General features: G+C 37.7%; 1 protein-coding gene across 2 annotated transcripts in view; it reads right to left on the reverse strand.

Moving 5' to 3' along the window:
- Nucleotides 1-3,418: 3,418 nt before the first annotated feature.
- Nucleotides 3,419-12,014, reverse strand: part of LOC150096126 (organic cation transporter protein-like) — a 156,005-nt gene continuing 147,409 nt past the window's right edge. For both annotated transcript variants that reach the window (XM_090408869.1, XM_090408870.1), the window contains one exon: nucleotides 3,419-4,165. In XM_090408869.1, coding sequence (XP_090264995.1) covers nucleotides 4,099-4,165 — 67 coding nt within the window. In that variant the 3' untranslated portion in view covers nucleotides 3,419-4,098. The remainder of the gene's footprint in view (nucleotides 4,166-12,014) is intronic.

Genomic DNA, 12,014 nt, shown 5'->3' on the forward strand with positions numbered 1-12,014 from the left:
GGATGAGAGTACACAGTCAGTGGAAATATCTTGGAAGAGGTAGAAGTGAGAGATCTGGGAGTTATTGTGGACAATGACTTAAAATTTCTGGGACATATTGCTAAAATTGTGAGGACAGCACAGCAGCTAACGGGAATGATGTGGAGGACACTGATTTGTAGAAGTAAGGATGTTATGCTTCCCTTGTATAAGGCTTTGATCATGCCACATATGAATTACTGTGCACAGATTTTGTCATTTAATTTTCAAAAAGGTGAAGATGTATTGGAAAAGGTCCAGAGAATTGACTACGGTTACTGGTCTCTGGAATGTTGAGTATGAAAAACAGATTGAGAAAATGAAATTTGCAGAACTTGGTGGATAGGAGGAAGAGAGGAGATATGATTGAGACATATAAGCTGTTAAGAGGTTATTATCAGATTAATGTTGGGGAGGTTTGGCATGAATGGGTGAAGATAGGGAGAGAACAAGAGGTCATCCCTGGAAGATGTATAAGGAATGTTAGCAAGGGGGTGAGGAGCAGGTTTTTTTTGCATGCAAAGTGGTGAGTGATTGGAATGCATTGCCTGAGAGTATGGTGAGCACAGGGACAATGAAGATGTTTAAGGCATAGTATGATTAAACTGTGAGAGTGGGACCTCCCATGATGAGTCTTTTGGTTCCATGGAGGTTGTGTGACAATAATATTTGTAAGCACCCCTGTGCACATCTTGTTCTAATGATAGCACAGAATGTATATATTCATTTTTACTCTAAGAAATTTCATTTTTTAATTTAGGAAATTCCATCAATGTATACACCCTGTAATCTTTTCAATCGAAAATGCATAACTTTACATTTCTCCACATTAAACTGACACCCATTATGTTTTTTCCATGCTTTCAGCCTATTTAAATCATCCTTCAAGCTTTCCACCTTGATTAACTATTACCAGTTTTGTGCAAAGATAAACAACAGTGGTCCAAGCATAGACCCTTGGGACACATTGCTAGTCACCTCCTTTTTTTTTTTTTTTTGTGCAATCTGCTCCTCCATATACAATGCCTTGATCTGGCCATCAGCCACTCTTGTATCCACATCACCAGTTTCATATCCATCCCTATTTCAATTTGCATAACAGTATTCTGTGTGGTATCCTGTCAAATGCCTTTGCAAAATCCTGCAGTGTCATCAGTAGCCATCTGGAAGCAATGGAAGACAGAGACTTGAATTTTAGGGCCACATTGATAAAATTCTGCAGCGGCTACTGCATAATTCAGAGGGCCTGGTCAGAAGGTAAAATTCCCAATGATTGGAGTTTATTCATATGGAGTCTCCTGCCTTTTCTCCTCCGTCCCTATTGGGGCGAGTTGAGCCCCCCCCTCATGGGGGGTTAAGTATTTATGGCTGTAGATCTGTGTGTGTTCATGGGGCCAGTTTGCCTGCTTGCGGGATGAAAACCCCCAGATAAACTGGGGGGGGGGGGACCCTGCTGTCCACGCCCAAGACCGCCTAACTTGGCTATGGGTGAGGAAGATCCTTAAGCTCCTCACATCAGCGACGGGAATCGAACCCAGGCCACTCCTTCCCCAGGCACATGGTTGCGAAGTGCAAAGCCAGTCTAACCATGCGAACTTATGACTGGAGTAGAGCTCTCACAGTACCATCTATAAAAAAGGGAATAAAACTGAATGTGAGAATTACAGAGAAATTTCTTCAATGAGTTTCTTAACCTCTTTTCAAGCACACTTGAAAAGAGGTTAAGAAAGATTGTGGAAGAGAAACTTGAAGAAGAACAAGCTGGTTCAGGGCAAATAGAGATAATTAAGATCAGCTTTTTACTTTAAGACAAATAGTTGAGAAATCATGGCTGGGAATATGACAAGGATCTGTACTTTAGTTTTGTAGATGTGGAAAAGGCATACAACAAAGTGCCCAGAGAAAAGCTTTTCAAACACTACATTTATATGGAATGAATGGAACATTATTTAAGTGTCAGTCAGCAGTTAGAATTAAAAGAAATACAGGAAGATGTTTGATGTAAAATCAGGTGTAAGATAAGAGAGTACACATTATCTCTGCTCTTGTTCATTATCTGTATGAATCATATTATGAAACAAGTGGCATCAAGCCTGATGTTACAACTGGAGATGTCAAACTTAGCTTTTTGCTTTATGCAGATAATGTTGGACTCCTAAACACATCTAGTGCAAGTCTCCAGAATTCTCTAACTAAATTGAATAACAACTGTGACAAATTTGGCATGAAAATCAGCAATATAAAAAAGACCAAAACTATGAAAATAGTCAGGAACATAGAAAACTTCTGCATTCTGAATGGTGATATCCTATAGAACAAGTAAAATATTTCAGCTATTTAGGCACAGTTTTAAGTGAAGATGGCAGATTAAATCTGGAAATAGACAACAGAATAAGCAAAGCTGGTATGGTTAGTAGCCAGCTGAATAAATTTATTATATGGAATAAGAGAGAAATCGGCCAAAACACCAAACTAGCAGTATACAAGACAGTGTTTATGCAGTTTTAAGTTATGGATCTGAGAGTTGGGTTAGAAATAAATCACTTGATCAAAGACTAGAGACCACAAATATGAAGGTTCTAAGAAAAATTAGGGGAGTAAACTGATGGCATCAATGGCAGAATCATATTAAAAATGAAGATATTAGAAAGGCACTTGACATTATTAGCATTTAAGAATGTGTCGGTAGAGCTAATCTAAGGTGGTATGCAACTTAAACAGAATAGGTGAAGAAAGATTAGCAAAAATAAGTGTTTTTGATGCCAAGATGGCAGGAAAGAAACCCGGAGGAAGACAAAGGTCTAGGTGGATTGATTTGGTCAGAAGTGTCTTAGAAGCATGGAATGTTAGACATGACAATATTGGATTGCTCACAAGTAATAAATTGCTTTGGAGGAAAATTGTTGATAGGAGATTAATAATAATGTAAACTTAATCATGTAGTGCTATCATAGTAACCTGAATATCCCTTGGGATACATATCAGGAAATTGATTATTATGATGATGATGATGATTGCAAAAATTGTGAGTACATTACAATGAATTATTGCAATGATGAGGAGAACCTTGACATTCAGAAGCAAATAGGTTATGATTCCCTTGTATAAGGTATTGATCAGACTGCATATAGTTTACTGTGCACAGACCTGTTTCCTGGTTTTCGAGGGGGATAAGAATATCTTAGGGAGGGTTCAGAGAAGATTCCAAACATGCAGAAGACAGTGGCACATGACCTTAAACTTATTGCTGGAAGGTTATTGTAAATTAAATTCTTATTTTCCTTGAGTGCAATGTTACAAATACAAAATTCATCCCTTGACACCATTTCATACTATAAAAATATCAAAAATGACTAAAGAAATGGAAAACATGAAATTAAAAAAAAACAAAAAAACTATATGTCTTAGAAACATTTATTAACTAAACACCAACATTCAATATGAAAATAAAATACATTTGAAAATTAGTAAGTATATTTACAGTATTGCACATATGAAATCTCATATTTTCATTTCAGGAATGAGCTCTTCATTTTCTGATCAGTGTTGTTTGCACTGGCCTTGTGTTCTTCATTTTCTTTAAATATTTACCGTTGGCCTTCAAAATTATACTTAAGAGTTGGATGAGACAACTTGAATTGTGAAATTTCAGAATTGCCCTTTCTAAAATGAAGGTTTCTCCTGGCTGCTTGACTGATTTTTCACTCTGTACATCACTTTTCCTTTTCTCAGATATAGTGAACAGAAGAAAAATTCAGAAATGCACAAAAATAACTATAAAATCAAGAGCAATGTAGAAGAGAAGCAAGCAGTCAAAGCAGCAGTAGCGATAGACTGGCAAGTCTGATTTTACGTACATTTTTTTCATTCGAATGATATGTAGAATCTGCATTGTATGACATCAGAAATGTAAGCTGGGAGATTTTTAGGCATCTCCTATGTACAAAAAAAAAAAAAGTCATAAATGCAGGGGAATATGAGGTGTGATAATTTAATGAAAAAAGTCTCCTGCCTATATCTTTCCTGTGCAAAAACATTTTCATTTTATTACTCAGAATGAAATTTACTGTGTTTATCCTTTCATTCTTCATGGATTGTTGGGCATACTGAAACTGCTTTTAACATCTTATTTTTTGTATGCTGTTTTCTGAAACAGTACATAAATACAGGTAATTATTAAAAGAGATTTAATGCTTTTTTATTTTAATTAAGATAAAAGATAATCTCAGATATAAATCATACAGTATGGTGCATAACTATAGTGACAAATTTTTAATAATAATAATATTATTATTATAAATATTATTAATAATAAATATTTCTACCTCTCCAGTAAACTAAAGTCAGTCTTGCATACTTTCTCATTCTTCTACTAACCACATAACTGTACAGTTCTCTAGAATTTTTCTTTGCTGCCAATTTATGTATGTATATCATATGCCAGTTTCTCCTTACTACATTTACCACTTTCCTCCTGATTTGCACCTTATATATACTCTCAAACAGATGTTGAGTATTCCCCCCTCCCTCTTTATATCTTTTACATAGCATCCTGTCCTCTATAACTCCAACATAATTTCATTATTCATCCATTTTTCCCCACTTGATCCTAACTTTAGAGGAAACAGTTTAGCATATTCTTCTCCTCTGTAGTTCCACATTCTTCTCTTCAGTGAAATTTGCACCTGCAGATTTCGCTGAAGCCACCTCCCTTATCAGAACCACATGATCCCTCTCATCAACTGGTGACATCAGGATGACTTCTGTTATCACCATGTGAAATATTATTATTAAATCCAACACTTGTGCCTCACAAAGGGATACCTTCCTAGTTGGAGTAAATGCCAACTAGACCTAGGTGGTAGGTGACTTTCATTGCTCAGCCACCACTTTGATTATTAAGAACCTGTTGTGGTTGTTGCCTAGAGCGAGGGTTCCAGTCCCCCCCCCCAACCTTCTACATGCAGTGTGAGTGATACCCTCAATGGATATCACTCACACTGTATGTAGAAGAGGGGAGGTACTGCAGAGATTCAGTACCTTCCCCATCTCTGAAGGTATGGCAGTAAAGCAGATTCCACAGGCTAGCCACCAGTTAGTGTACAGGGCTGAACCAGATGGTAAAGCGTATTTTTAGGAGGTGTTCTGATAAAATAAAGATCTAATCATACTCCATCTACACTGCCAGATCATGCCTGGAGGGAGGCTGTGTAAGGGCATGTGGGACACTGTTAAGGCCACAGTGACGAAAGCATGTTTTTCCAGGCATGAAGATAAAGGATGTTAGTGAAGCTTTAAGTCTGCAGAAGAAAGAAGTGAACAAATTAATTGCTTTGGCAGGCACAAATGATTTGAAAGGTGAGAAATATGCAATGAGAGAAGATATGAAAGAGTTGTTAGAAGAAGCAAAAAATGAAGTGTAAGAAAGTAAAGATTGTGAATCTACTGCCTCAGTATGATAGGACAAAACTGAGAAGAAGAGCCATGATTGCCAATGTGTTAATGAGAAGTTTGTGCAGAAGGAATGGTGTGCAGTTTATAGATGTATAGAGTGAATTTGATGGATATAAGGACCTGTGTATGCCTGATGTAATGCACTTAAATGGTTTTGGAGTTAGGTGCTTGGAGAAAATGCTGTTCAGTGAGAGTTTAGAAGTGCAAAATCAGGGAAACTAGAGATAGGTGGAAAGCAATCAAGCATGTGTCTAACCACACCTGAGATAGATAAGTATATATGCAGGAATGATTATGAAGAGCTGAGTGCAGTTTCCCAAGTTTTGAATCTGAACGAACAGGTAATGAGATTATGTAAGGGTAACTGTGGGCACAAGGAAATGTAGAAATGCATGTACATGAATGCTCAAAGTAAAGTACCAGAAATAAAAGAGAGTTTTTAGCATTGGTCAGCTCAACTTAGCCAAAAATTATTAGCATCAGCGAGACCTGGTTGTCAGAGAATGATGTAGTTATAGGGATAGAATGTAATGGATATTGTGTTTTCAGAGAAGATAGAAGAAATAAGGCAGGAGGAGGGGTATTATTAATGATAGCTGAAACTTCAACCAACAAAAATAAAAGTAAGAAAAATAAAAGGAAGATTATAGATCTGATGGAAATGGTTCTGAGGCTGTCTGATATGAGATAGAGGCCAATAGCACAAAATATATTGTTGGTTGCCGTTGTAGACCTAGGGATCCAGCAGTAAATATGGATGACATGCCTCAGCAGATTAACACAATGAGTGCAAGCCATGCAATTATCATGGGAGACTTCAACTATAATGATATATTGTAGATTAGGAGGAGGAAAGGGCACATAGCAAAATGAAAATGGAATTTATACAGTTACCAAGGGATAATTACCCAAAACAGCAACATGATGGAAGGAGCCAGGGGTTTCAGAGTGTTGGATCTGGTAATAGCATCAGAAGATCTATCTATAACTGCAGTAGTAACTCTACCTCCGATTAGGGGAAATGGCATGAAGTCTTGTTCTGGGAAGTTACTCAACAAGTGGAAATTTCAGTCAAAAAAGGGTTTATATGGAACTACAAAGCTGGCATTTATGACAAACTTAGGAGACATCTTGGAGCAGTGGCATCGAATAATAAACTACATGGAATAAATGTCATTAGTGCATGGGAAGTGATCAAGGATTGTTTGAGTGAGGCAGTATCAGAGTACATATCCAAAGATCAGGAGGATACACTGAGTAGGGATTAAGTGGATGACTAGCATTATAAAGCAGGAGCTACAAAAAAGGAAAGCATTGTGGAAGGAATATAAATAACAAGGTGATCAGTATGCCCATAAGCAGTATAAAGCACAAGCAAGAAGGGTGACTAGTATAGTAAGGAAGGCTGAATCAGATTTTGAGAGAAAATTAGCTAAGCAGGCCAAAGTAAATCGAAAAGTGTTTTTTTACTACGTAACAAGCAAGTAAGAAAAAGAATGATTATGGAAAGATAACTTTACTCAGTGCTGATGGTAGATGAACTGGAGGTACTCAGTAGATTGAAAAAATCTCACTGCAAATACAGCAATGGGCCTGGACAATATATCTGCTCATGTGCCAGGAGAATGTGCAAGTGAACCAGCAGTGCTTCTGATGAAGTTGTTTAATCTAAGTTTCAGCTCTGGAAAGGTTCAAAGAGAATGGAAAGAGTCCTTTCTTTTAGGCTTACACAGTGATCAGAATACATTTTGGAAAATTATGGAGACAACTACTGTGTTTGAGTAAAACTTTAGTTTAATATAAGACAAAATCCACTTTCGATGTTTCGACCTTTATATCAAGGTCATCTTCTGGAGCATATATACTATATACAGAGAAACGAATCTGCACTACAATCTACATGGTTTGCTAAAGTTACTGACCAACCGTTGCAACAATTATTGGCCTGACCTCTGGTGGAAAAAAAAAAAAACCTTACTTCATCAATGCTAGAGTCCTATTATTAATAGTCTCTATTGGTTGTAAAATTACATTGGGAGCAACTAGAGGTCTCTCTCTATATATATATTAAGACCATGATTATACATATAAATGCCAACCAGTTGGTATGGAATGGTTTCCAATACCAGCTGAAGGTTGCCTAGAATCCTGAAGTATGCTGGATACTAAATGTTGAGTAGGCTGAATGTGTGCCATCCAGATTCTTGGAATTTTCATGCCACCATTATTGTGGCATGAAAATTCCCAAATATTACCAATATCAACATCCAAATACCCACATCAACACCCAAATATCAAGTGGCATGAAAATTCTTGGAATTTTCATGGCACACATTCAGCCTACTCAACATTTAGTATCCAGCATACTTCAGGACTCTAGGCAACCTTCAGCTAGTATTGGAAACCATTCCATACCAACTGGTTGGAATTTATATGTATAATCATGGTCTTAATATATATATATAAACTTGTAGTTGCTCTCAATGTAATTTTACAACCAATAGATAATATTAATAATAGGACTCTAGCATTGATGTAGTAAGGTTGTTTTTTTTCCCCACCAGAGGTCAGGCCAATAATTGTTATAATGGTCGGTCAGTAACTTTAGCAAACCATGTAGATTGTAGTGCAGCTTGTTTCTCTGTATATAGTATATATGCTCCAGAAGATGACCTTGATATAAAGGTCAAAATGTCGAAAGTGGATTTTGGTTTATATTAAACTAAAGTTTTACTCAAACACAGTAGTTGTCTCCATAATTTTCCAAAATGTAGAATTGAAAGAGCATAAGATTGTTCCATTACATAAGGGTGGCTCTAAGACAGAAGTAGCAAATTACAGACCAATTAGTATCTCTGGAGTGGTGGTTAAAGTATTTGAAAAGTTGGCTAAAAGTAAAATTCAGGAATAGGTGAATAGGAATGTGATACTTTACAGGAGACAGCATGGATTTGTAAAAGGCAGGTCCTTCCTTAGTAATTTATTCACCTTTTATAATAAGGTGACAGCAGAATTGGATAAAGGAAATGGCTAAATCATGATACTGATGGACTTTGCCAAAGCCTTTGACAGAATACTGCATGAAAAAGTATTACATAAGTTTGAGCAAATGGGAATAGATATGAGGCTGGCAGCATGTATGGGAGTGGTGGTTGATAGACAGACATCAGAGGATGGTGTATGGTGGAGTGGAATCAAGGCAAATGAGGGCAATTAGTGGAGTGCCCCAGGGCTCAGTGATAGAACCATTACTTTTCAAATTGTATGTTAATGATATAGCAGAAGATTTGAAGGGGGGGACATTCAGTTGTTTGCCAATGATACAAAACTAGGGAGGGCCATAGTTGATAAATGTGATGTAGATATCATACAAGACGTTTTAAATAAATTAGCAGTGCGGGCAAAGTACAGTGGTTGTCAATTCAATGTCGTAAAATGGTAATGTAAAGGTAATGCACTTTGGGGTGAAAAGATTACACACTGTATCATAGGGGTTAATTACAGGAAACTGATGAGACTAGGGATATGGGGGGTGATGGTGGATAGAGATCTGAAATTCAGAGGACATATTGCAAGAGTTGGCAAAATAGCTCAGAGGATTGCTTGGATGCTGAAGAGCACATTGACAAGTAAAGATAGTGAGGTTATTATGCCTCTTTATAAGGCTATGATTTGGCTACATGTTGACTACTGTGCACAGATTGGTCACTTATGTTTCTTGGGGATTGGGAGGTTGTGGAGAGGATTCAGAGATGGTGACCAAGCTGGTGAAAGGTCTGTGGAATGTTCCCTATGAGGACAGATTGAGGGTGTGTGGTTTGCAGAGTTCTGATGATGGGAGGAGAGGGGATATTATAGAAACTTATAAGTTACTAAAGGGATACTATAAGATTGAAACAGAAGAAATTTTTCAATATATGGGGGAATAGGAAAACAAGAGGGGAGGGGTCACTTGGAAGTTGTCTAAGAGTATGTTTGTAAAGGTGTGCAGACTAGGTTCTTTTCTTGGAGAGTGGTGAATGAGTGGAATGGGTTACCAGAGGTGGTTGCGAGCATCCCAACAGTGAGTAGTTTTAAGGAGATGTATGATAGGTATTGTGTAATGAATAGAGTGGTCTCCTGTGATGAGTCTTTTGGCTCCATGGAGTGCCCATATAAAAAAATAATAATAATTACTATGGTTTCGAGACTGGATGCTCTCCATATGGACAACACATTCAAGAGTCTACTTTTCTCACCCTGAATGTTTCTCTTCTGTTTTTCTCTTCGCCTTTTGAAATTAAATATGAAACTAAGCTAGAATAATTATGTATAGTGTCTCTGTGGTTAAACTAAAAGATAAATCTCCTTCCAAAATTCCAAAAAAGTCATCATCATCATCAAATTCCTGCCATGTACCCTCAAGGGGTGTACAGGATATGATAGTACTACATGAAAAATTTACATCATTACTAACTTCCTATCTACAATTTTCCTCCAAATCAATCTGTTACTTGTCAAGACTCCAACATTATCAGATCTTACATTTCTATCGTCTAAGGCACTTTGTACCACATCAATCCACCTATTTCTTTGTCTTCCTCTGGGTCATTTTCCTGCCAACCTGGCAGAGAACACTTGTTTTGCTAATCTTTCGAGTGAGTGGTATCAGTGGAACTAGCTGTAGATCCAGAAATGAGTTGTTGTGTTTGTATACAAATGCTAGAAGTATAAGAAACAAGGCAGATGAAATGGTTGCACTAATTGCGTCTGTGCACCCAGAGATTGTCGGAATAAGTGAGACATGGTTAGATGAGGACGACATCCTGACAGGAATAGAGATGGAAAGGTATGATGTGTTTCGTGAGGATAGAAGGGGTAAAAAGGGAGGGGGGAGTGCTATTGATGATAGAGAAAGAGTTATGTCCATACAAGGTAGAGATGCAAGAGGGAAATAGGGCTAGTGGTTTTGAGGCAGTATGGTGTGAGATAGAGGTGAATGGAATCAAATACTTGGTGGGATGTTGTTATAGACCTGGTAATGTGGATGGTGGTGATAGTGAAATGTATAGTCAAATAAGCCAAGCAAATAAGAAAAGGGTGATCATTATGGGTGATTTTAATTATGGCAATATAGACTGGAATGAAGAGATAGCAACTGGAAGTAAAGAAAACGAGTTTCTTGAGGGATAACTACCTCAGACAGTATGTAACAGAGGGCACACAAGGATTAAGGGTCTTGGATTTGGTCATCTCATTGGAGGATGTAATTATCAATGAGGTGTCAAATCATCCACCAATTGGTGAAAGTGACCATGAGGTGATTACCTGGGTGGTTGCCAGCAAGGACCCCTGTGAAAAAAGGGCATATGTGGAACTACAAGGGGGGTGATTATGAAGAGCTCAGGAGACAGCATGCAGGTGTAGCATGGAATGAGGAGTTAGCTGGAAAAGAGATCAATGCAGCTTGGGGGATTTTCAAAAACTATTTAGTAGATGCAATGTCTAAATGTATACCATGGGTGAGAAGGTTAAATAAAGTAGGCGTGAGATGGATGAATAAAGAGATTAAGCATGCAATACAGAGAAAAAGGGCATTGTGGAGGCAACATAAGAGAAGTGGAAGTAACCAATTTCATGAGGTCTACAAAGACCAGGCAAGGAGGGTGACTTGGTTGGTGAGAGTAGCTAAAGAGAGGTATGAACAGCAGTTAGCTAATGAAGCCAAAAAGAATCCTAGGGAGTTCTTTCGATATGTAGCCAGCAAAAGAAAGAATGATTATGGAAGGATGATCACAACTATTGGAGGAAATGATATAAAGACAGCTGTTGCAGAATGTGTGGTGGAGATACTTAATGAGCAGTTCATAAAAATCTTTCAATCTTGTGAATGTGACTTCATGGAGAGATTAAGAGCAGTTGATGATGGGGAGGAGAGACTGACTGTAAGCGAGCAAGAGGTGTTTGGGGAGTTGAGTAAACTAGATGTAAATAAGGCTGTGGGACTTGATAATATATCGCCGCATATGCTGAAGGAATGTGCCAGAGAGTTGACACCTGCCTTGACATATTTTTTTAATACGAGTCTTGCACTTGGTCAAGTTCCAAAAGAGTGGAAGGAGGGCAAGATTGTGCCACTTCATAAAGGAGGTGATTGAACTCAAGCATCAAACTATAGGCCTATCTGTGTGTCAGGTGTTGTGGTTAAGTTGTTGGAGAAGCTTGTGAGAACTAAGATCCAGAGTTGGCTTGACAACAATGGTATAATCTTTGATGGACAGCATGGATTTGCTAAAGGGAGGTCATGTTTTAGTAATCTACTTACTTATTACAATAAAGTGACTGCTTCCTTGGACAGAGGAGAAGGATACACAGTAATATACTTGGATTTCGCAAAAGCTTTTGATAGAGTACCTCACGATAAGTTGACAGTCAAACTAGAGCAGATGGGGTTGGATATTAGATTAGTGCATTGAATTGGAGACTGGCTATCTGATAGGTATCAACAAGTTGTGTATGGGGGTGCAATATCCAGGAAAAGGAAAGTTACTAATGGATTGCCT

Source organism: Typopeltis vanoorti, chromosome 19 (assembly GCF_054136105.1).
Source record: "Typopeltis vanoorti isolate ZY-2024b chromosome 19, IOZ_Tvanoo_1.0, whole genome shotgun sequence".
NCBI lineage: Eukaryota > Metazoa > Arthropoda > Arachnida > Uropygi > Thelyphonidae > Typopeltis > Typopeltis vanoorti.